Genomic DNA, 27,049 nt, shown 5'->3' with positions numbered 1-27,049 from the left:
TTAGGCTTGCCGTACTTTAACGGAATAGTCACGATCGTGGGTGTAACATGATCGTGCACTCTAAGGTTCTTCATCGTGGATAGCACATTTAAGGTTTTAATTACGATAGGATTTTTAGTCCAATTTGCATTCCCATAATAACGCAAATTTGCGACATTTGCTTCGTTTGTGTCACACGTGTTGCGTTGCCTTATGATTTTCGGTAGCGAAGTTGGCATTATATTTAAAAACAGAGTTAAAATAAACTTTTTAATTCTACTTGTTAGGCAAAAATACAAACTTTCAAATATGGGTCCAAAGAAAAATCAAGAACCAGAGCCAATATTATTAGGACGTTTTGGAACATCCCTAAAAGTTGGGATCGTAGGAGTACCTAATGTCGGGTAAAGAGTTGTATATCAATATTTATAATAATTAAAAAAGTAAAAGTTTCTTAAAGTTTCGATTCTATCTCATATATTTTATATAATATTTTTTATTGGGAAAATACAAGTAAACAAAAATAAACTAAAAAATACCAAGATACCAAGGCGGCTCATTTAATTAGATTCTGCTTGTATGAATTAAAGGTTAATATTTATATATATACAAATAGCTTCCTGTTTTTATAAAAAGATAGCATATTTTTAAAATTGTTTTACAAACGCATAATAAATAAAACATTAAAAAATGATGAATAAAAATAATCAAATGATGAGTTAATCTTACTCTTCTCATACATTTTAAAAATTATTTAGTTGATGTTTTTGCTATGCAATAAGAGTCTAAGAGATTTTAACTTTTTTGATATAATTTTTATTTTGTTAAATTTTAAAATTTTATGGGTATATCATAGTTAAAAGCTTTAAAAAAAGTTTTTAAAGCTTTCTAAAACATAAAACATTCATATTATTTCAATAAACTATTGAGTTTCATTCATAACTTATATTCAATTTCTATTGAAATCATATTATCCTAAGTTTTATGTTTAAAAAAATCCATTCTATAGTTAAAAAAAAGTATATTTTTTGTCATTAATTGACACTTTTAAGTATTATTTTTAAGAATTTAGATGTCAATCAATATTTTAAATTAAATATTTATATTAATCTATACAATCTGTATTTATCAGAATATGAATAGTAGTATAATATAATTTAACTATGCTTTAATATTGATAATACATTAAAAAACACTATGAAAAAATAGTGAAATTATAGAGTACTATAAAGTATTAAATATTTATTAGTTAAAAAAGTATTTTAATATAATTTTGAAATGAAATAATTTATAACAAAAAATTATTTTTATTTTATTTATTAAAACTAATGATGTAAAGTAAATATTCCAAATAACTTGTTTATATTTAGAAAATCAACTTTCTTTAATGTTCTTACTAAAAGTCAAGCAGCTGCAGAGAACTTTCCTTTCTGTACTATAGGTATTTTTTTTAAAGAAAAACATTAATTTATACTCTTTTATTTGTAGCATATCTGAAAATAGTTGCTTTATAACTTTTTTTTTACATAAACCATTTCAAATATATTATATCTGTAACATTTAAGTCCAATTAAAATCAAAGAGTAGTAAATCACTGTCTACTACTTTAAGCGGCTGTTAACTTAATCAATGCTTTTTCTTATACTTTTGTACTCCTGTGTACCAAAGTCTGTTTAATTATTAAACAGGTACATAGCAGAAAAAGAAATCTAAAAAATGTTTGATTTCATTATCTTGTTAAAATTTCGTAACAATTTAATGATTTGATGATTTTTCAGTTGCAAATGTTTTGTTCAATATGTTAAAATTGATATAAATTGAATGTTTATTGAAATTAATAAAAAAATCACCTAAAGATTTATTTTTTACAAATGTTATTTTAAGACAAATTTTTGGACATTAAGATAGAATGATAATGATGGCAAAAATTATAATGTTTTAAAGCATAAATTTTTGCTCTATTTCTTATGTTTTATTGTCTCTTAATTGAAATGCTTGATAGAGATATCAAGACAAAAAAAAAAAGCAATATATAGTTGTTTGGTTATTTTCAAAATAGTTTATTGTTGATTCATCCTCAAAGACCAACACTCTTTTTAATTTCTTTAATTTTTAACTTCTAAGGTACTGCAAAGTTTAACCTTAGTCCTTATTATTTTCTTATCTATATTAATGATAATCCTGACAATCTATGTGACAATAAGTTGCTATATGACTCAACTTTATACTCTTGTCTTGACAAAAAGTCTTCTTTTTTTAATTGCTCAGAACAGGCATCTGATCTTGAGTCTGACAGTCTTTAACTTTCCAGTCTGGAAATTGTGGAAATTGTTTCCAGTCTGTAACTGCTCCAAGCAGTTACAGAATTGGAAACAATTATCACAATACTGTTGCAAATACTATCATGGTTGCTGGTCAAATGAGGCTATAATTACTAGTTTAGCAACCAAAATTCATTCTCGCTTAACTCGTCATTCTGCAAAGTCACATCCTTTTACTGTATCTGTCTCTTCATGCTGTAAAAACTTTTTTTATTTAGTTTATATCCTTGAACATCGATGCTTCGAAGCTCTCTTCAATCTTCATGTTTTCTTGGCTCATACAACCTACAACTTTTCAAGTCTGTTGTCAACCGTTTGTTTGCACTATTTGCAACCATTTGTTTGCACTATTCTTTATTTTCTAGTAACTCTCAACTTAATAGATTGCTTGATTAATGATTGCTTGCAGCATTAATTAGAGTGAATAAGTTTATAAAAAAAATTGATAAGTTTTGATAGGTGTTAATTTTGAATAAGAACCTTTGTAAAGTGAAAGTGAAGCATTATAAAATTTATTTAGTGAAACTTTCTGTGTTTTTTGATATGTAATTTGGGCCAGCCATAATAATGGTCATTTTCTATTATGTGTATAATTTTATAATTTTTTCTTTTAGATCCTAATGAATCAAGGTAAAAAAAATTTTTTTCTTTTTAATTTTACAGAATTAATGTTTTATTTCTGATATATTAAAAAAGTTTTTAATGATGCCATATTCAAGGGTAATAAAAAAATTCCATAATTATAAAAATTCAAAAAATAATAATAGTTTTGTATACAGATTATTATTTTATAGGAATAATATTTTAGATAATTTAGATAGGAATAATACTTTTTAAACGTAAAAATAAAAACTAAATTCTTTCAAGTTTAATTTTTTAATTTTTATATTTCAATTGTTTTTTAATAGTAATTATTTTTAAAATTATTTTCTTGTTTTTTGAGACATGCTGATATAAAGATGATGTTGTTGTTGTTGATGATGCAAAGCCTGCCCCTGCCTTATGTTATTGAATCTGGCCCCAAATATTATGTTATTGAATAAAGCCCTTGTAAATAATAATCATTTAAAGACTGTTATTTTAAATTTAATACCATTAAATCATTTTTTAGCAATGAAGTTTTTGTTTTTAATAAAAATTTATAAGTTTCAAATAATTATCTATTTTTGATGATAGTGATAGTTATAATGTGCGCTCTTCAACAATCCATTAATTATATTTCATTAGATCATTTAGTCATTTAAACACAAAAGCATTCAATCTCCAAATAAAATTTTACATTTCTAGCAATTTTTAGTCACTTGATTTATGTCTTGTCTTTTTAAATTAGTTTCACTAACTCATGTTCAATAAAATTAAATAAAAAATTTAAAGACCAATTGGTTTATATAAAAGCCATATAAATGCTATGGTCGTGCGATAAGACTAGGTTAGGCCAGAATGAGTATTATTTACCATGGTGATTCAAGTTCAGTTTAGCTAGTCATTAATTTGCATTTGTATTTTGTTTTTCGTCTTGCCTTTTTTTTAAGTGTAATAAATCCATATGCTGCAACCAAAATTTTCAAACAGCTTATAACTCTTTTGTTGCAATCAAACATTAATTGTAACATAAGTTATGTAATAGATCAAGTTTTTTACATATTTATTTTATTTATTTTTTATTTTAAACATCTTCGCTTCTAACAATGCTGCAAGCAACCACTAATTAGAGTTGGAAGTTAAGAGAAAAGATGAAGATTGTAGATTTGATATATGGTTTCTAAGATCAGATCGAGATCGGAAGTAAGAGTTAATCCTAGAAGATAAAGGGTAGATAACACATCAATTACATTACCGTTCTTAAATATAGGAAGATTTAAATTATTGCGATTGGCTGAAAAAAAATAGAGTTTTATCTGAATTAAAGTTCACCAGCCACTGTAGTAGAAGTGAGATCCTTTTTAAACTCAAATGCCCCCTCCAAGCAATCAGAGAGTGTTGGCTTCTTATCATGACAAGAATAAATGGTGGTATCATCAGCGAACAATGCCTCCTTAGATGTGGGAATATCTGGAAGATCGTTTATGTAAATTAAAGAGAGTATAGGGCCAAGGTTTAAATCTTGAGGAACCCCTGAAGTTACAGAATAAAAAGAAAAGTCCATCGACAGCTGTCCATCGAGGATAACTTTTTTATTACATATTTTTATATTAAAGAGAATGGTAAAAAAATGTTTAAGCTAAATGTTTTTGATTAAAACAAAAGAATAAACAAATACCAAGAAAAACTAACTTTTTTATTTTAGTTGAAGCTTGTCTTTTCTGTTTTATTGTAGGCCTAAAAGTCAGCGTAATATATGCCGCAATCTACAGATTATTTATTCAAGTGCATTTTATTCCTAAAAGTTTTAGTACTTGACGATAAAGAAAAAACATTTCTTTTGTGTAATCTTAATTTATTTAGTGGTGGAAATAAACTTCTCCTCAGAATCGCATTTTTTATTACTGGTGCTTTAAAGAGGCTTAGCACCGATACATAGTTTATCCCGTCAGATAAACATCATCGCTATTTATGCTTTACCCCGCAATAAGATTTTTTCAATAATTTATATTAATAATTTGAGTAACAATAATAATTTTCAACTTTTCTAAGAAGGTTGTTTTATTAAGAGTTGGTAGAGTATTTCATAATTTTTTACCTACATAAAACACATACCCACATTCATAATATTGAATAACTTTCCTATAATTGTTTTTGTAAATCTGGGAGGTTTTGCTACTTTTAGAAGATTTAAGAATTTATAAAAACCTGCCTCTATAAAAGAAAAATAACACATTAGATGCATGGGTGTTTTTTTTTTTGTGAGGTGGTGGGTGTTAGTTTTTTAGTAAGGTAAATATTTTAATTTAGAATAATTTTATTAGTATATTAATTATAGTGATGTACTGATTAATCAGCATCGGCTTAATCAGTCACTTTTTGCACAATCGGTATCAGCATTAATCTTTTTTTATTAATTTACCGATTTTGCAACCGATAGCATTTTAATATTTTTATCATGCATTCTGATCATAATTAAATGATAAATAAACTAAACTTTACGCATTACTTATAATTTTTTTGAGAATTTATTTATTGAAACTTTGTTTTACAGGCAAAATTGTTTATTTTTAAGATGGTGTTTATTAGCTTTAATTTAACAGCTGAATGTTCTTTTACTTTTATTACCATAATAGTGTTTGTAGAATAGTTTTATTTTGTGTTGTTCTATTTTTTTACTTAAAAGTAACATATTTAAGCATTGTTATCTATATGTGTTCAAGTATAGCTTACTATATTTCTATATTTTAATTATTTTTATTTTTATTTTAATTCACCTCCCCAAGGCCATGAAGGCTACTCCAGTCGACGAGGCTACTTTACTTATGGTAAAAACCCTCTCTCAACTTTATAACTTTAAAACACAAACCTTGACAATCAAGGCTGCAACCCTGAGAAATAATTTGAGCGAGGTACTACCAGTACCTCGCTCAAATTGTGGGTACGTGGTGGGTATCAAACAGATCTAAATTTAGATCTAAATTATTGATAAAAAATTCTAAGTAAACTGCTTAAAATGGTACTATTTTCTTTTTAATATTAAAATAAAAAATTTCTCTAAAATTGTATTTATTTTTTTGAAAGTTTTTTTAACTGAGTTTTTCTAATATCTTTAAAATAATGGTTTGGCTCTGATTTGGGTCCAAGTATTTGTTTACCAGTACTGATTCCATTAAAAAGATTACGAAATTTAAAGTTGTTTGGTTTTATATTTTCAAAATTTTAATAATTAGTTAATTCATTGGTTTCGGCATCAATATCGGCCTTTTCCCATCCATTGGTGTCAGCATCAGCCAAAAACGTTCTATCGGTATATCACTAATTAATTATTTTGGCTTAAATATTTGAACGCTCTTCAGAATTTTTTACATTAACAGTATCTGGATCTACTGGCTTGCATTTCTGATTTTTTATCAGAAGAGTATAAATGGTAGTTCTTTTATTTTTTAATCTAAGAAAACCTAAAAGTGTATTTGTTTCTTTCTTACTTTCTTAAACATCTTCGCTTCCAACAAGGCTGCAAGCAGCCACTAATTAAAAGTTGGAAGTTACTGAAAGAATAAAGATGAAGATTGTAGAGCAAGATAACAATTGACGGATGACTTAAAGGATTGCAAATTATATGAATCAGGAAAGCAAGATGAAGGAAGCGAATTCCAAAGAGCTGATGTTCAAGGAAAAAAACTAGACGAATAAGCGTTTTTGGAGCACTTAGGAACAGTAACAGAAAAAGGATGACACTTAATTGAATGATGAGTAACACGAGAATGAATTTTAGTAGATGGCACAAGAGATGCTAGCTCTTTAGATCAGTGCTTATTATAGTATTTGTAGAAAAGAGAAAGAGAAGCAACATTACGACGATGTGGTAATGGTTGGAGGTTGGCTGCAAGAGCAGGTCCAACTATGTTTACGATGCGTTTTTGCACCTTGTCTAAAAGAGAAAGGGCATCATTAGAAGATCCGCCCCAGATATGACAACAGTATTCCATACAAGGCCGGATTTGAGATTTATAGAGATATAGAATAGAATCCGAAGTAAGAAAGTGACGAGCTCGATAAAGAGATGCAACCTTAGCAGATGCAGTATTATACCTTTCGCAGTACCTTATAGCAGTATTACACCTTTGTTTATTTTATTTTGTGCGCAGTATATATACCTACCTACATTCATACATATACATACATACATACATATAAACATACATACATACATGCATGCATGCATACATACATACATATGTACATACATACATACATACATACATACATACATACATACATACATACATACATAAATACATACATACATACATACATACATACATACATACATACATACATACATACATACATACATACATATACATACATACATACATACATATAAACATACATACATACATGCATGCATACATACATACATGCATAAATACATATGTACATACATACATACATATACATATACATACACACATATACACATATACAAACATACACAGATTCACACAATACATACATATACATAATACATATAAAAAACTTCTAATATTGCTGAACTCTTTTTTTTTTTTTAATTCTCATTTTCTAATCTTATAAAGTTTAAATATTTATTTTGTCAAGGGTTCCAGTTCCAGATGAACGATGGGATTTTCTGTGTGAATACTATCAACCATTAAGGTACTTTTTAATTTTGTTAAGATAGTTTTGTTTTTGCAGAGCTAAAAAGGCTAACACTACTACTAAAATACAAATGTAATAGGGGTTGTCAATACATTACATCACATTTTTTGACTATTTTTGACTTCTCCCCCCCCCCCCCCCCCCTTCATCCTCATCACAACATTGTAACTCTTTAGTAACATGTCCGGTATGAGTTGTCACATAACTATTAACCCCTTCGCCCTAAAGTATGATGTAATTAATGATGACCCCTTATCTGATTGAATAAAAATTTGTTTGTTTCATGGGTATGTTTATACTTTCTGAAACTTTTTTGTATATATTATTTTGCTAAATATTCTTTTTAATGTTAAAATCGAATCAAAAGATCAGTGATACAGAAACCACAATTTAAACTACATTCAACCACCTTTAAACTATATCAAAAGATGCAGAAACCACAATTTAAAAAAATTCATATGTTAATCATTAAATTTTTTTGCTTTAAATGTCTTTTTTAGACAAAATTTCAGCTGAACTTGTGATAAAGCATTATTATTTTGACTTCTGAAATGTGTTTGCTTAAAGCCTGCCCCTGTCTTTTGTTTTTAAATCTGTCCCCAATGATAATATTGCCCTTGTCAGAGGTGTACCCTCCAGTTTTTCCCCGGTGGCCCTGCAGGCGACTGAAACAGTTTTTATTTCTCATTTGAGTCATCCGCTATGCTAATCAGTTGTCTGGTGTAAAAAATTTTTTATTTTTTAATTTTTTCTTGTGTGAAAATACTGAAGAAAAAAATTTAAACATCTGGCTCCTAATATACGTTTAATAAGAAACGGTTTATTTAAAAGTAAATTAATTAATTAATTTAATTAAAGATGTGTTGTCATTTTTGTCATAGTCGATATCTGTTTTGTATCGTTTCTTTTTGTCAATCTTTACAAAGGTTTCATTGCCTTAAGCAAAAAATTTAAAAGCCAAAATGCAAAGAGACATTCTATAAATAGAAAAATATTATGTTATTTTCTCTCAATCTCCAATCAAATTTAATTTAGTTGAATGTTTAAATTATTTTTTTAATGTTTTATGTTTTTAATGTTTTAAACATTTATTATTACTATGGGTTGTTTTTTTTTTGTATTGCATTCTTTTTTAATGATTTTTCATGCGCATCTTATTAATGTTTTTTATTTTTTTAGTTTTGTTTGACAAAGTTAAAAAAAAGATATTCAGTCTTATTAAAAAACAAAAGAGATTCAGTGTTATTAATGATTCAACTGCCCACATGACTCAAAATGTGACTATAAAGTTTAAAAAATGATACATTAGTATTTGGAATTAAATTGTGTGCCAGCTTCCATTTGTTAAGTTTGGTAAAATTATATAACACACCATAGTGTACTCGTTGTTAAACAAAGTGTATACTTCTTTCAATGCTTTTTAAAGTTTTTTTAAAAATAATCATAAGGAATAAAATCGTCATAGATCAAAATATGGCTTTATTAATAAACACACTTTTGTAAGTAACAAACTATCTGGTCGTCCTGCTGCTACTGACAGGCATTTAAAAAAAAAAATTCATTCGCTCTTGGAGAAAACAAGTCATCCTGTGCCACCGGATGACCATGAAGGTACACCTCCCTGCTTGTCATTAAAAATCATATAAAGACTATTTAAATTTAAAAGCAGAGTTATTTTTTAACAAAGAATTCAATAAAAAGTCAGTATGAGGCGATTATTTAAATTAATTTCCTGATCCAAACATAACTAAAACAAAATTAAATTTATTTTTTTTGTATCAATAACATTGCAATGAACAAATTCCAGGGTGTAGTTTCCCCCCCCAAAAAAAACACCTTCTAGGCAGTGGCTTAGTGCACATGCATCAACTATCTTAAACAGTTAGAACATGCATTGAGTTGACATATATTGACTTACTTAAATAGGTTCCTGTACTGTAATAGCCATTTTTGGGCACCTGTGTACCTCAAATTGTATTTTTTTAACTAGCAAAAATACTATGTGTGAAGAGAAAGATTAAAAATGAAAAAACTTAACAATATCAGGCCTTGTTTTAAATAAAAATGCTCAACGCATTAGCCTAATGTAAGTTTGACCACATAAAATTCTCTTTATTTTTTTATTTTTCAAAGACTTTTAACTTTTTAAATTACTACAATAATATTAATTACAGCTAAACAACAATAATATTAATTACAGCTAAACAACAATAATATTAATTACAGCTAAACAACAATAATATTAATTACAGCTTTTTATTTAACTCATTTTTTAATATTACTATTAGAGAATGTTTATTATCTTTCAATTTTTTTTATATTAAATAATTAAATTTAATATTATTTTTTTAAAAATGCTTGATATACAAATTTTTTTCTTTTCTTGACATTAGTATAAATGAATTAAATTATGTTAAACTTTATTAAATGATAGTTTCTTAAATTTTAATTTGCAACTAAAAGCTTTTTTTGAAAAAACTAAAAAAAAATTACAGAGTAACAAATAAAAAATTATGTTAATTTATTTACTTTATTTACTATTTTATTAGCCATTCTGTTGTGAAAGCAAAGATTATATTTCCAAACACCATTTATTAAAATTATATCGCTGTATATATCATTTATTACAAAAAAATCGCTGCGCTTTAACTTGCGTTATAAAAATAAGTTTTAGTTATGTTTTGTGCAAATTTTTGATAAACGCCTTGGAACACGTTAATTTATTTATATTTTAAACACCTTTACTACTAACAAGGCTGCAAGCAACCACTATTAGAGTCAGAAGTAACTGGGAAGTTAAGAGAAAAAATAATTTATAAAGCTAGATAACAATTAACAGACAGCTTAAAAGATTGCAAATTATATGAATCTGAAAAACAAGATGATGGGAGCAAAATCCGAAGAACAGATGTTTGAGGAGAAAAACCAGGCAAATAAGAATTTTTTGAGCACTTAGGAACAGTCGCAGTAAAAAGATGAGACTTAGTTGAATGAAAAGTAACATGAGAATGAATTTTAGTAAATGACACAAGAGTATTTATATACCATTATATTATTTTCATCATTTGGTCTTGTGCATTCAAACATTAGAAGTAAACTCGTAATTGAGAAATTTTTCAATGTTTCAAATAGTTATGATTTTAAAATATTTAAAAAAACTAACAATATGCAATTAAAAGTTTGTTTTTCAATAATGTAATACAAAATTCACTAAAATTAAACCAAGGTGTAAAAAATTTTTTTTGATTGGAAGGTTCAGGAAAAATTTATATGAAAAATTTATAGCTAAAAAACTTGTAATGATTAAATCATAAATTTTACACAATTACACAATATACAACACAATTACATAATATGTTACACAATATACAACACAGTTACACAATATGTTACACAATTACACAATATGCAATAAAAACTCCTTGAAAAAGCCAAGACTAAAAAGTTAGTTCATTTATACCAAAGAATTGTTTTATTAGGTCAAGAAAAATTTCTTTTTTGTTAGAGTGAGAGGCATGAGGTAATATTTAAGGTCACAACTGGTCCGAATAGGGTTAAGAGAAAGGTAAGGTTGTTTTAACTTGATAGTTAACCTTAAACCATAACCCAGACCTTGACTCTCAAATAAATATTTTTCTTTTAATCTGTGAACAAGTGTGTCAAATCAGAAATACTTTTTAGAGATGAATCAACCCATGTTCATACATATTTGTGAGAAGTGCAAAAAATCAAATAATTATTTTATTTGACTTCGCTTAACTTAAGGGTTGCGTTTTTTAAATGAAATACTTCAATTTTAATTTAATAAATGAAATTTTTTAAAAATAAGTATATTTTTGATAAAGCCTCCATTAAGCTTTGCAAAAAGTTTTAAGTTTTTTTTTTTTTGGTAAAGTATTGTGTTGTTAGTATGTATCTATGTATATATATCTAAATGATAGTTTTAATACAATACAACAATAAATTTTATACAATAAAGGGTGCATTTATTTTTTATTCCATCTTATTTCCTTGAAAAAGTAATCAACTAAAATATTATGAAAATTTATGTACTAAATGTATTTATGTACTATCTTAATTTTATAAAAATATATTATATAACTCTTAACTTTATCTATTTATTAATTATTTATAATTTTCATAAAAACATAATGAAAAATCTTTTATTGTTTTAGTAAAGTACCTGCATTTTTAAATGTTGTTGACATTGCTGGATTAGTTGAAGGTGCAAATGAAGGACAGGTATGTACAGGTATTTTTAAAGTTTTAATTTAAGTTTGTCATAAGAACATATTTGAAAACATAAAAGTTGAATAAAGCAAAAAAATTCAAAACAACAGTTTATTACTATTTTAATGTAAATTTTTCAGTTGTTTTGTTTCGAAGTTTTTTAATTGTGATGCATTTTTTCTATTGTTTAAATTCTGCTATTGTTTTAATACCATCTTTGTTAAAACTGTCTGTTGCTTAAAGATGTATATTAAAATTAAAATATCAATCATAAGAAATGTGAATAAGAAAACTTCTGAGAATTATAAATTTTTCTATTATATTAAATTGTATTTTTCTATTGACTAAAAAGTTTATAAAAAGTTGAAAATTGTATCAAAATGTTAGTGAAGTTACTGTGAATTGAACTGTGAATTTTGTTTGTTAATTAACTGATTATTGCATCTAAAGTATGAAATCATGAAATTATTTTTGATGCTTATAGGGACTTGGTAATGCTTTTCTCTCACACATTAAAGCTTGTGATGCAATTTTTCAAATGCTTCGTAAGTCTTATTTGCAATTTTGAAAACTTTTTAAAAAAAACCTTTTTTTTTTTTCTAAATTATTGTTTCAAGTCAAATTTTAGATAAAGTATCTTACTTACATTCAGGTGCATTTGATGATGATGATGTGACACATGTTGATGGAAGTGTGGATCCGTGTAGAGATTTAAAAACTATATTAAAAGAACTTAGACTGAAAGATGTAGAATATTTCAAAGCTAGATTGGTATTTATTATTTGCTTATTATTTTAGAAGAACCTACTCATTTTTTACCATTTTTATGGGTTTTATTTCATGTTATCTTGCTTTATATTTTTCAATGTTGTTTTTATAACTACAAAGTCAAATTCAAATATTAGTAGTTAAAAAAATTCATTTTTTTAACTACTAATTTTTGTAACTACAAAGTCTATTTTTAGTTTTAATATTTTTTCAAAGTTTTTTATTTATTTTAGTTTTTGGATTTTGATATATTAACACTTTTTTTTTTATTATTTTTTATAAAGGGAGAACTAGAAAGAAAAGTTCGAAGTAACGATAAAAAAGTTGTAGAAGAACATGTATGTATTTTTTATATATAATATTTATCTTTTTTATTTATTTATTTAGATTTTTATTATTGTCTTTAACAAAAAACTTAAAAAAAACTTTATGAGTAAAACTTGGTCCGATAAATACTCAAGTTTGGTGGACATGTCTGATAAAACCTAAAGAAATGCGATCAAAAACCATTCCTGACAACACTCTAAGTATTTTATTTTTTCAACTTGATCACGGCATTTTTTTGGCGTTTCAAAAATGGGCTGAAAAAAAAAAACTATAAAAGATAACTTATCTAAAAAAAGAAAATCTTAAAGAAAAAGAAAAAATATAAGCTCAAAAAATTTAAAAAAAAAAATTTAAAAAGGAAAATATATTTATATTATGTTTTTAAAAAAATACTATACTATGCAAAATGCTTTTTAAATTCTTAAAAATATAATAAATACATAAATTATTACGTTTACTTATAACTTTATTAAATAAAGTAAAAACCATCGGATAATAAATAAAACAAATACTGAAATATAAATTTAAACTAATAATTAGTTGCAACATTTTAATATAAATGATAAAAACCGGGCTGCTAAAAATTCACTTAATTCAGTTTAGTATCATTATTATAATCAATATAATACATGATTCCCTTTAAAAAAGAGCTCCTCCTTAAAAACCTTAAATACCCACTCCTCCTTGAAAACCTTAAATACCCACTCCTTCTTAAAACCTTAAATACTCACTCCTTAAAAACCTTGAATATCCTTTAAAAAAAACCCTCCTTTAAAGTCCTTAAAAAAAGTTAAAATTTGACTGCTCTCCTTAATTTCTCCTTACTTTTTCTTTAAAAAATTTTCGTTTGTGACCAAATCTCCTTAAATATTAGGAAAATATCCCCTTAAATCCTTACTTTTAGCCTCAGTTTTAATAGTGGGAACCCTGTAATATATCAGTAGACTTTCAAAAAATTAATTAGCTCAAAAAAGTCCTGTAATAAATAATGTAGCTGTGTGTTCAACTTCAATTTCTGTTTTGTATAAAAAATAAAAAGTTCAAAAAAATGAAATTTATTTACACTACTGAATTTAATAATAATTTTGTAACAACTAAAATGATTATAAAATAAATGCACACAAAATATGGGTTGGACAAAATGACTGATAGATGAGTTACAATTCTATTTGAATTACGGTTTATTGTTTTCATATTTTCTACCAGTGGTATGGTAAAAAGTATTTTGAGCAGTTAAAAACAACTTAAGTTAGATTATAAGCTGATTAAAAAATTTGTTGCATTTTTTAAAAATAAATAAACTTTTTGTAAAATGGTAATCTTTTACAATTTAAGATAATTTATAAATTGTATTATTATTATTTACAATATTTATAAATAATGTTATTAAAATATTCTAATAATAATCTGTAGCGAATATATGAAATGGCGTTAATGACAATGATGTCATTTAATCATATAAAATAAATTTTTCACAAAAATTTTGGTCTTTCACAAGTGTCAGATCAAAATAATTTTATTACACTATTTTTCCTGCCTACTTACTAGATCTATTGTTTAACACATTAAAAATTAAATTATTAAATAGTTAAATATTACATCTTAGATTCATGTAAAGATCTATTATTTAATTGTTCAAATTGCTATTTTTATTTATTTTTTATTTTTTATTTTTTTAATTATATTTTAGTTATTCAATATATTTTTTAAAATAAAACAAGCGATATAAATTTAGCTTTAATAGATTAATGTTTTTTATATTTAAGTAATTAAATTTTAGATTATTTGAAAACAAAAAAAATATGTAGAACAGAATTATAAAAATTTTTAAAATGAACTTTTTATTTCACATTTTTTATTTTTTAATATACTGCAATAGAATTTTACACTTCTAACAGGTTTCTAACAGATAAAATAAAAATTTTTTGTTGGGTTAAATTTTCAGTTACCACTAACTTTCGCAAATCATATTCTATATTTTAATAAAGTCTTTTTAAAAAACCCTATATTGCAGGCCTTGTTTTAAATAAAAAATGGCTAAGCCCATTAGCTCGTTATGATTTTGACATCATAAAATTATTTTTATTTTTTAATTTTTTATTTACAGACATCGACCTTTTTTAAACTACTGCAATAAAATAAATGACAAGTTTATTTTACTAATTAAGAAAAATAAATTTAGAAGTGTTATTTTGTAAATGTATCATGGAATGTCTGTTTTGTTTCAATTTTTTTTTTTAATTTTAAATAGTTAAATTTACTAATACATTTTTTATTATCATTTAACATAAATTAATTTCTTTCTTTTCTCAAAATTTGTATAAATGAATTAAAATATCTTAATATTTGTCATCATTATTTCTTGAAATTGTGGCTTCCGAAATAAATGACTTTTTACTTTTAAAAAGTTAATTATTAATTAAAAGTTAACAAACAAAAAATATTACTTGCTCTGTGTAGTTAAGGTGATTTACAAATTATTTAAATTCTTATATTTGGAATTAGCATGATTTTATCAGCGTATTATATCGAAACAAGAGCTTTAGATGTTATAATTTTTTTTGCTTCAGGTTTTTTTAATATTTAAAGAAACTTTACTTTTTTATATATAATTTACAAAACCTTTTTACTACCCTTAATAGTGAATCTAAAGGACACCATTTTGGAGCCTTTAGATCACTTTCGCTCATCGGCGTTAACATGAATTTAATTAAAATCTTTTGAAAAAGCGCCTTAGCCCAATATAGATCCTAGTTCTAATCGGTTCTGATGTATATTAACTATATATAATTGTCAAAATACAATATTTTTTATCAATTTTCACAAAAAATACTATAATTCTGACCAAGAAAGAGCTTATAATTAAGAAAAATTGTCAATAAACGATCAGATCATATTGTTAAACTACAATGTTCATTTCACCAAAAAACGTATTTATTTAAAATCTTATTCAAATTTGGACAAGCGATTGTCTGGATTTTTTTTTTGCTACAAACATTTATATTTTATGATACCGCAAAATTTATTATTTTAATTTTTTTTGTCTTTTCGTAATTCACAGACCTGATCACTTAACAGAAATATGTCGTAGTCAACAAAATATTGTACATATGCTATAATATTTTAAATTGCCTTAACTACACCAAATGTTGTAACCAAAAAAACTCAATTACTTTACCAACACTTTTTTTTTGTGACTAACAAAGGTTTAAGTTTCAAAGAATCATTTATTAAAAAATATGCACTATTGCGCTTTTACTTGCCTTGAGACAAAAAAGTTAAACGTAGCTTTATGAATATTTTTAATGCAGTGTTATAAGTTATATGTTTACAAGGTTTTTTACATGGAATGCATTACATGGAAAACATGTTTACGAGGAATTTAGTTTTTTGTGAAAAATAGAAAAGGAGGAAGAAAAACCGTGAAAAAAAAACTAATTTTTTTAAATTTAAATAACTTTTAAATTTAAATAATCAAAATTCTTTCTTAATTATAAGATTTCTATTTTTACTTTTTTGTTATCGCACAATCTGTTAGTTATATAAAGCTGATGCTACCATTACAAAATATTATTTTTCTAAACTATTACTTTTTTGCAAAAAAAAAACTTATAAAAATCAAACTATTTTCAAGCGTAAATTCAAACAAAAAAATTAATAATAGAGTTATATCCATAAAAGAAGTTTTTTTATTTATAAAAAATAAAAACTCTTTATGAGATGTTGTTTAAAGTTTGTAATGATTACAGGGTTCCTACTGTACCTGGAAATTATGGAAAACCATGAAAATTAGTTAATTTTGGCTAAAGTCATGGAAAACCTGGAAAAGGATTTTCCAGGTTTTAGTCAGGGATTTTTTTTTTTAGTCAGGGAATTCTGATTGAGAAGTTACTCGTGTTACAATTTAGCGATTATGTTTTTGCCATAAAATAATTTAAAAATAGATAGTTTCTCAAAAGGACACACTACGAAGTCACAATCTCTAGAACTCATTGTATCAAGTTCTGATTAAATTTGCACAGAAATTATGTGGGCATTGCATTGTTTCCTAAATAAAATTTCTAACAATTCAAACAAAGATGCCACTAATTTGTTCCAAGCTATGTTTCCTGACAGTGAAATTGAAAATCTTTTCAAATGGGACCAAATTTACTTCTTCTGCCAGAAGAAGTTACTTAATCAGTATCATTGAAAGTTCTGTGTTCCTGCTTTCGTTTTGCACAACCAGTTGTGTCAAAGACGAAAAGGTAGCAGAAAGATTAATTAGTATTTGGCCTTCTATTATAAAAATTGTAATTTATTGGGAAGCTCTGTCTAAAAGTAAACTGCCATCTGACAAATCATACAAGTTTGTTGTAAATGCTGTTAAAAAGGAACTTTTCCTTGTAAGGTTTCAGTTCTTTAGCTTCCTGGTGAGCATATTTGAATTGTTTCTGAAGCTCCATCAGACAGATGCTCCAATGTTACCTCATATGAATGGTGATCTTGTGCAAATAGTTAAGTGTATTCTTAGGATGTTCATTCAATCTGAAACTATTGAGACTTGCTCAAAACTGTCAAAGCTCAGAAAGAATGATGCAGTTATTTTGAAGGATATTGAAAAATTTAAAATTCAATGCATGCATATTTAGATTTCAGCTGCTGAAAAGATATTTAAAAGATGTCCACTTGATTCTGTGCTTGTTAACATGAGTACTTGTTTGCTGCCAAATTTTCATGATCAGATCACACATAAAAAAAAAAGTTGGAGTCAAATGAAAACATTGCTGCATCATCTTATCTTACTAGAAATTTTACCTGCTTCTTATTCGGACAAAGTTTATGTCAGCAGAATTTGCAATGAATTGTGGGATGTTTTTATTAGCTATGATCAAAAGAAAAAATGCTTTAATGATTTTTATTTCAAAGACATTGACATAAAAAAGTATCCGGAGTTGTTATCTGTCATTAAGTTGGTTCTGACTCTGGATTCATGGATAGGCATCGGTTGAAAGGGGGTTTAGTGTCAATAAGGATGTTGTTACTGACAATATATCAACAGATGGTATTGTTGGACAGCGCCTTGTGTGTGATTTCATGCTTACCAACAACCTCAACCCCCACACTCTCCAAATTACATCAGAAATAAAAGCTGCTTTTAAATTTGGACATCAAAAATACCAACTCTTGATTGAGGAAGAGAAGTCAAAGAATAAATTACATTCAATGCTACGTCAGAAAGCCATTATTTTGTCTGAAACTGAAGAACTAAAATCTTAAATAGGTTTCCTTAAAAATATATCATCGGTCAGCAAAGCGAATGCTTTAGAAAGGAAAAGTGATGAGAAAATGATAGGCGTTGCTAGGTTGTAGGGAACATTGATATGGAGGAAAAGAGAAAGAAACTGAATTAACAATTGTTGCTTTTTGAAAATTAGTTTGTTGATATAAAATATTATTTATGATGATATGAAAATATATGGCTAGTTTGCTGTTGAAAAGCTTCAATCGTTTTTTGCTTAATAAAAGATTTTGCTTATATGTTCTTTGTGTTTAATGGATCACATATGATGAAGTCTTTAGAAGGATTATATTAAAAGTAATTTAAAAACTTGCCAAGATTTATTATATCCATTATGATTTTTGTATTGCAATTTAAACAAGTTTAACTAGAAAATTGCTTTTCACTATAATTTTTCTAAACAAAAAATGTGTTAGTTTTTGTTTCAAGACCCTGTTACAGCTTGTTTAAGTAACATGTGTTTAAACTTCTGCATTTCCAGTTGATGATGTATTTAATCAAAAGAATTAGATCATGTGCAGTTTAATAGGTTAGTCTGGCTCAAAATATATTTTTTTAATGTTTCTAAGCTATGTTTTGTTATACTGCTATCTTTATCTGAAGATATTGTTGAATTAGCAAAGGTACAGCTACATATAGTGATAACGAAGGTACAGATAAAAATAGTGATAACAAAGGTACAGCTAAAAGTAGTGATAACAAAGGTATAGCTACAAATAGTGATAACAAATGACTAACTCAAAGTAGTCTCTGTTTTTTTTTTTAACTTTTGCATAAGATGTTGAAATATATTGTTTACAACTTTGTATTTAATAATTATGTCAGTTAATTTTTATGTGAAAGATGATTTCAAAATATTTTATGTGAACAATTTTTAGTTTTTTTTGAAGATCATCTAAAACTTATGTTTTTCCTTATGTTCATTCATAGTAAATCTAAATAATAAGATCCATACTAATATTCAACTTAATTAATATATTTAAGTTTTATAAGTTTTGTCATGCATAGCAGTTTTAGCATTTCCATTATAGTAGATAAAAGTTTTAAAAATTTTATAAAATATTGCTAATGTTAAAAATGGTCAGGGAAATTCATCTGGTTTTTAAGAAAAGTCAGTGAAAAGTCATGGAATTTCATATAAATAATTGGCTACGAACCCTGAATTAATGTTTTTTCATTTTTTTGATAAAATCAATAAAAAAAAAAAATTCAAATATCAAAAGTGGAGCAAATATAAAATAAAATTTAATGTGTTCTATTTTTAACTAATAATTTTGTTTTTGTTTTTTTGTTTTTTTTAAATTAGGTATAATATAATTGTAAATAAATATTCTTGCTCTTGCAAGATGATAAATAAACTTTTATTTATTATGTTTATTTTATGATCTCTTTTTTTATGCACCTATAACATCATTTTTTTGTTGTTGTTTTTACTAAACATTTTAGATGTAAAAGTTAGGTTAATGAAAATAAAATTTTCTTTGTTTTTTCTAAAGTTACTAAATTACATTTGTAAAATGCACAAATATAAAATGTAATTATCATACAAACTTTTTTACTTAATCGTCATTCAAACTTCATCATTCACTTCCTAAGTGGTTTTTATAACGTTAATTACTTTTTTTATCTTACAGCTTAAATGATTTCTTTAGACTTGTTTAAACATAAAAAAATGATAAAGAATAGCTTACGAGAAATGGCTTACCATTTACGTTAGTTTTTTTAGTTAAAACGTACATAAATAGCGTGTCTGTTTACGATTTAAAACAAGGCCTGGTGTTGGGAAAAGAAAAATTAAATGCAAAACAAAAAAATCATAATTGTGAAGGTTTGGCAAAAGTTTGTGATTTGTAATACTGATACGCTTTTTTCAAGCTTTATTATTTATGTATACTCTTGATCAATAAGCCAATAAAATACAAATAAAAAAGCAATAAAATAAATTAATAAATAAAAACAGCCAAGCAAAATCATAAAAATAAGCACAAAAACATTTAATTACAAAAATAAAAACTTTCTAGTCAAAAATTTGCTTTTTTGTGGAATATATATATATATATATATATATATATATATATATATATATATATATATATATATATATATATATATATATATATATATAAATATAAAAGCATAAGAACATTGACCACTCTATTTGTAGAATACACTAACATGATTTATATACATAAATGTGTGTGTGTGTATATATATATATATACACACACACACACACACACACACACACACACACACACACACACACACACATATTTTTTAAATAAATGAAGTCATGATTGCTGATTTTTATTGCTTGTAAAAGTAAATATTTTTTTAAATTAGAACATTTTATTTTTGAAACTACTTCAGTGTTTGAAATTAAAATTTTTTAATTTTAAATGCTGAAGCAGTTTTACATATTATTTCTTCGTTTACTGACCACCAATCTTCTACAAATTTACTGACCACTAATCTCCTAGTTCAAAAAACAAAAGAATTTGCAGTCATACAAATTAAAATCTTATTTTTTTCATTATAAATTTAATAAACTTATTTTGAAATTGAAAAATAAAATGTTTTTGAAATTGGAAATACCACATTTAAAAATTCTGTAAAAAGACATGGTCAACGGTTTTGCAATTTTTGAATTTAGATTTTATACTATCTCAAATTGTATGTTAAAAGTGTTCACATGGTCTAAAATTAATAATAACAAACAAATAAAATATATTTTTATATTTCCTAAATATAAGTCTTAAAAAAGAGTTTTTATATTATTTTTTCTGAAATTTATGAAAATATACTTAAAAAATACAATATAAAATGTGTTATAAACCATGTTAATAACACCTTTAACAAGTTGAATTCTTTTTCTTTCTTCTAGAGAAAAGCTACTTTGATCAGAGATATATCACTTTAAAATGGCTGATCAAAGGAGATTTTCTCAAAACATTTATTTTGTAACTTGAGTACTTTTAGCACTAAGCTCTTCAATTAGTAAATCATTTGTTTGAAAGCTGCAGAATTTAAACCCCCATTTTTGAATAACATTTCTATTAAGCATATAGCAAGTTGTTTTCTTTGTGTAGGATGATAGTGTTTCTTATTTTTAATTGCTTTGATAAAAAACTTGTTTTAGATTTAAAAAAAGTTAAATATGTTTGTTGATTAATATGTTTCTTGTTTGTTTTTTATTTTTTTTTACTAATGTAAATGTTGAAAACAAATAGGTTGTTGTTATGAATTGTTTTTTTTATCTACAGACAATATGTACAAGAATAGTTAAATTGTTAGTAGAAGATGAAGTTCACTTGCGGTTTGTTAAAGATTGGGCTAATAATGAGGTAAGTTAATCTAAATGTGTACATCACATGTAGATAACTCTAAGCACTAAGCTCTTCAATTAGTAAATCATTTGTTTGAAAGCTGCAGAATTTAAACCCCTTACAACCATTTTATCTTTTAAGACCAGGAAATTGCACTTTTTTTTTTCAATACATTTTGTTGTTACAACCCTGGTTCAGCTCTATACTTTCAAAGCAAGAACCATTTAAAAGTGGTTCAAATTCTTATTTAAAGCTAGCTTTCTTCTTTACCTCCTATTTTAAGTTAGCTTTCTACTACTGCAACGTTACTACATCGCCATTTTTACTTTGTATTTAAATTTTACTTCTTTTTAGATAAAAATGTTTGTCACGTAAAATTCTTTGTTAAAAAAAAATTTTAGAAATTTTTTTGCTCATAAAACTCTATCAGATATAAGTATAACTTTAAATATTTTATTTATTTTAAATGAGTTTTGCCAGTTTAAAGTTATAGTTTATTTGAAATATGTTTTTTTTTTTTTTTGTTATTGTTTATTTAGATAGAATATTTAAATAAACATCTTCCAATCACAGCAAAACCTATGTTATATCTTGTTAATTTATCTGAAAGTGATTATTTTCGGAAAAAAAACAAGTGGTGAGTGTAAAACTTGTTTTATTTTAAATTAAACATAAAAAGTTGGTCAATTATTCTTAAACTTATTTAATTATTTAAAAGGTTAATATTTATTGTTTATATGGTTACCGATAATTTAAGGTTGGCAAAGATTAAGGCATGGATAGATGAAAATGATCCTGGTGCTCAACTGATTCCATTTAGTGGAGTTTTTGAACAAAAGGTATTTTTTAATCTCAATAATAATAAATTATGGCATAGTTAATTAATAAAATATATATATTTATAGATTATTGCATTGTATAGGGAGTTTTTTACTGTTATTTGTTTTTATTTGTTATTTTAAAATTTACATAAATATATAAATTATAAATTTAATAATATTATTATGAATATGCAAAATATTCACAACTTTATTTATTGACTATTTTTATTATATTTCGAATCTTTTTTGACTATTTAGAACTAGTAGGTGCCAATAAATTTTAAGGGTATCTTCCATTCATCCCCACGCCTTTATGGGCATTTTCACTCACTCCCTTTTGTGCTTATACTGTTTACACTGTTTGATTTTCTATGAAATATTTGATTTATAGGCATTTGATATGCCTGCAGATGAATTTGCAAAATATTGTGAAGAGAATAAAACTCAAAGGTGAGTTAAAGATCTTATTTCTATTTTTTATTACTGTTGATTACCTAAAAATAGCATTACAATAGCTTGTGTTTAAATTTTTACCAAAATTTTGATGTTAGGTCATTATTATGTGAGTTTAAGTACTTTTACTGTTGATTACCTAAAAACATCTTGGCATTACAATAGCTTGTGTTTGAAAACAATATTTTGATGTTACCTTGTTATTTTCCTCCCACATTAATTTTAAAATTTTTTTATCTATCTTCATGTTGTAGGTAACAGTTTGTTTGATTCAGTTTGTAGTTTAAACTGAATGAAGGCGTTTGCTTACTTTTTGGTATTTCTATTTCCACAAGAACTTGTTTTTTTGTTGTTGTTGTTTTTTTTTGTTTTTTTTTATTCTGTGTTTTTTTGTTAAATATTAAAATGGACTTCAAAGAAATGGTTAAATAGAAATTAAATTACAGTTTATTGCATATGCATAATAATGCTGCTTCTGAACTTTTTCATTGAAGAAGATCATCTCCCTCCAAAGTTTTAAAACAAATAAGTGGCGAAGACTAAGAACTGGTTGACATAACTTCAATGCAAAGCACAAAGTATGCAGGGTTAAAAAAACAAGCATAAAATCATATGGTTAATACTTCATTCATTCTAATTTTTTTCTACAACATTAAAGGTGTTATATGCAAGCTAAAGTTGTTTTGTTATTCCATAGTATTAAAGTAATCCAAAAGGTTAAAATTGAGTAAGTCATTAAATTAATAAAATAAATTAGCATCCTGCTGCTTTATTCATAGAAACAAAAATCTCAATGATATATGGAAAATTAATGCTCTTCCTTTATATATGTAAATATATTCTTATATTAGGTAATACTCAATTTTGAAAAAATTAAATAAAAAATTAGCATCTTAGTATAAAAGAGAATATTCTTGTTTTCATATACATAAGTATTTATTATTAAATATTTTATAATGGAAACTTTTTTTCAATAAAACAAGGAAAATCAATTAAAAGGCAAAAAAAAACAAAAACAAAAAAACAAAAAGAGCAATAAGCTTGAAAATTAATAATACTTAATAAAAATACTCTTTTGAATTGCTTCAAGATTATGCTCAGATTTGAAAACAATAATACCTGTGCAGAATGTTCGAAAGCAAATTTAACTGTTTTGTGGTTTAAAAGTTTAATTAGTTGTATAGCAAAACAGTGAAAATTTGTACAAATACAAAACAAGAATCTTTTGACTTTTTAAAAGCTTTTGACCTTTCTGCATGTTTGGATTTGTCTGATAGTAGTTATCAACAAAGAAAGTTTCATTAACTTTTACCAATTTTTTGTTTTAAAAAAATTTGATTTGTTTAGCATTCTCCCTAAAATCATTAAGTCTGGTTTCCAACTACTACAATTGCAATATTTTTTTACTGCTGGTAAAGATGAAGTTAAAGCATGGACAATTCAGGTTTTTAAGATTTATGTTTTTAAGATTTATGTTTTTAACAATTTTGTTTTTAGTGATATTTTTACTTTTACCTCAAAAAACCAAAATTGAAAAAAAAATCGTCGAAGTTGCTGTGCAGCAGGTTTGATCAGGAATTTTTTCATAGACATAACATTTGAACTTAAAACATTTTGTAAGCTTTTCATAGACATAACATTTGAACTTAAAACATTTTGTAAGCTTTTCATAGACATAACATTTGAACTTAAAACATTTTGTAAGCTTTTCATAGACATAACATTTGAACTTAAAACATTTTGTAAGCTTTTCATAGACATAACATTTGAACTTAAAACATTTTGTAAGCTTTTCATAGACATAACATTTGAACTTAAAACATTTTGTAAGCTTTTCATAGACATAACATTTGAACTTAAAACATTTTGTAAGCTTTTCATAGACATAACATTTGAACTTAAAACATTTTGTAAGCTTTTCATAGACATAACATTTGAACTTAAAACATTTTGTAAGCTTTTCATAGACATAACATTTGAACTTAAAACATTTTGTAAGCTTTTCATAGACATAACATTTGAACTTAAAACATTTTGTAAGCTTTTCATAGACATAACATTTGAACTTAAAACATTTTGTAAGCTTTTCATAGACATAACATTTGAACTTAAAACATTTTGTAAGCTTTTCATAGACATAACATTTGAACTTAAAACATTTTGTAAGCTTTTCATAGACATAACATTTGAACTTAAAACATTTTGTAAGCTTTTCATAGACATAACATTTGAACTTAAAACATTTTGTAAGCTTTTCATAGACATAACATTTGAACTTAAAACATTTTGTAAGCTTTTCATAGACATAACATTTGAACTTAAAACATTTTGTAAGCTTTTCATAGACATAACATTTGAACTTAAAACATTTTGTAAGCTTAAAGCTCTTCTACTACTTTCCTACCACATTAAGAAAAATAGTACAGTGCTAAGCATGTAATACTTTGCTTATGTATATAACACAATTAAAATACGTTAAAAGCATTAAAAGTAAAAATTTAGATAGTGTAAAAAAATAAAAGATGTAAAATTCATTTTATATAAATGATGTTTTTAACATTTTTGTCATATTTAATAATAGGTGTTATGTAATTATAGTATGGTTATTTTTTAATTTTATTTGTATATATTATATGGTAGATAAGAAAGAAGAACTGTAAATAATTCAGGACAAAGGAATATATATTGTCAATAATTGATATATACAAAATAATATCTGATAAAATAATTCTTAATAATAAGACTTTTTTGTTTCTTAATTTTTATATTAAAGTCTTTTTTTTATATAATTTCAAAAAATGGTCTTATTTTAGAAAGGAACTAAAGCACCAGCTGCTGCTGGAAAAATTCACACTGATTTTGAGAAAGGTTTTATAATGGCTGAGGTATTTGAATTTGTTTTAGTTTTTGAAATTTTTAATTTACCATATATATACTAATGGCATTTTATTAATTCATTTTTTATTAATTTATTTTTTATTAATTTATTTTTTATTAATTTATTTTTTATTAATTTATTTCTTATTAATTTATGTTTGAATTACTAACTATAACTATTAACGCATAAGTTCGAAACCTTTTCGAAACATACCTCATAAGTCTAAACTCATCCAAGTCACCAGGCCCTGACAAATTACACCCAATAGTATTCAAGAAAACTTGCTATCAAATGTCCAACATTTATCTATTATTTTTAACAAAGTTCTTGAAAGTGGATCAATACCCCAAATATGGAAATACGCAACAATTACACCCATATTCAAAAAAGGAGACAGATCAAAAGCACCTGATTAACAATAACTTTTTAAATCCACAATATGGATTTCGTCCAGATCATTCCTGCTTAACTAACCTTTTAACTGTAATTAATTATTGTACATCATCTTTTGATAATAATATTCCCATTGACAATATCAATTTTGAAAAAGCCTTTAACTAAGTTCCACATAAATTTCTTATTTCTAAACTTATAGCTTATGGTATAAATATTGGATAAAAAACTTTCTGAAAAGTAAACATTCTAACCGTAGACAAAGTTATTGTTAATGGTAATTATTCAAACTGGGTACTCGTTAAAAGTGGAGTTCCCAAAGGCTCTGTCCTATTCAAGTCAACAAAGCAACAAAAATAATAGAAATAATAAAACAATTACAATCCAGATTTATTTTTCTAGACAATCATCTAAAAAATAAATGGCTTCTCTTTGACTAATCCACATTTTATTTTCTCTTAGTTATACAAACTCTGTAATTGTCAAGTATTATATAACTAGGTTGACAGGCAATTTATGCCTATACAATTTATTGTAAAACCTTAATGTTAAAAAAATAATAGTTATAACCTAGGTTACCATGTTATGCATCAACATCTTGGGTCTTCTGCTAAACATTATATTTTGTATTTATTATATTTTGTATTTAAAATAATTTTTTTTTTCTAAATTAAGGTTATGAAGTTTGATGACTTTAAAGAACTGAAGAGTGAGACAGCTGTGAAGGTTCTTTTGTTGATTTTAAAAATTTCTTTATTAATTTTTTTCTTTTTTTTTTTCATTAAAAATTATTTACTTTTCCTTTCAATTTTATTTAAATGAAAAAATGTTTCTTAGAATGCTGGAAAATACAAGCAACAAGGTAAAGGATATACTGTTGAAGATGGCGACATCATATTTTTTAAATTTAATGCTGGTGCTGGCCTTACACCTGGTGCAGGCGCAAAAAAGAAATAATTTGTACTTATTTAATTGTCATTAAATCAGCAAAACTATTTTTGTATAAA

At 25.2% G+C, this 27,049-nt stretch overlaps 1 protein-coding gene across 1 annotated transcript; it reads left to right on the top strand.

Annotated features, from left to right (window-relative positions):
• The first annotated feature begins 38 nt into the window (after nt 1-38).
• Nucleotides 39-27,049, top strand: LOC100214336 (obg-like ATPase 1). Its single transcript, XM_065800566.1, has 16 exons — nt 39-383; nt 1,350-1,420; nt 2,915-2,930; nt 7,506-7,562; nt 11,741-11,807; nt 12,280-12,340; nt 12,448-12,566; nt 12,848-12,901; nt 21,435-21,515; nt 22,037-22,134; nt 22,255-22,336; nt 22,710-22,768; nt 24,119-24,215; nt 25,585-25,656; nt 26,718-26,768; nt 26,880-27,049. Exons 1-16 carry the CDS (start codon nt 193-195, stop codon nt 26,997-26,999), a joined length of 1,296 nt encoding a protein of 431 aa, XP_065656638.1. The 5' UTR covers nt 39-192; the 3' UTR covers nt 27,000-27,049.

The sequence above is a fragment of the Hydra vulgaris genome, chromosome 06 (assembly GCF_038396675.1).
Source record: "Hydra vulgaris chromosome 06, alternate assembly HydraT2T_AEP".
Taxonomy (NCBI): Eukaryota; Metazoa; Cnidaria; class Hydrozoa; order Anthoathecata; family Hydridae; genus Hydra; species Hydra vulgaris.
This window is presented reverse-complemented; position numbering and strand designations above follow the sequence as displayed.

Coding starts and splice junctions, on each gene's coding strand:
- LOC100214336 (XM_065800566.1), top strand. CDS start 193: ATGATTTTCGGTAGCGAAGTTGGCATTATATTTAAAAACAGAGTTAAA. Junction 12,341..12,447: donor TGCAATTTTTCAAATGCTTC/GTAAGTCTTATT, acceptor ACTTACATTCAG/GTGCATTTGATGATGATGAT. Junction 12,902..21,434: donor AAAAAGTTGTAGAAGAACAT/GTATGTATTTTT, acceptor TTTTATCTACAG/ACAATATGTACAAGAATAGT.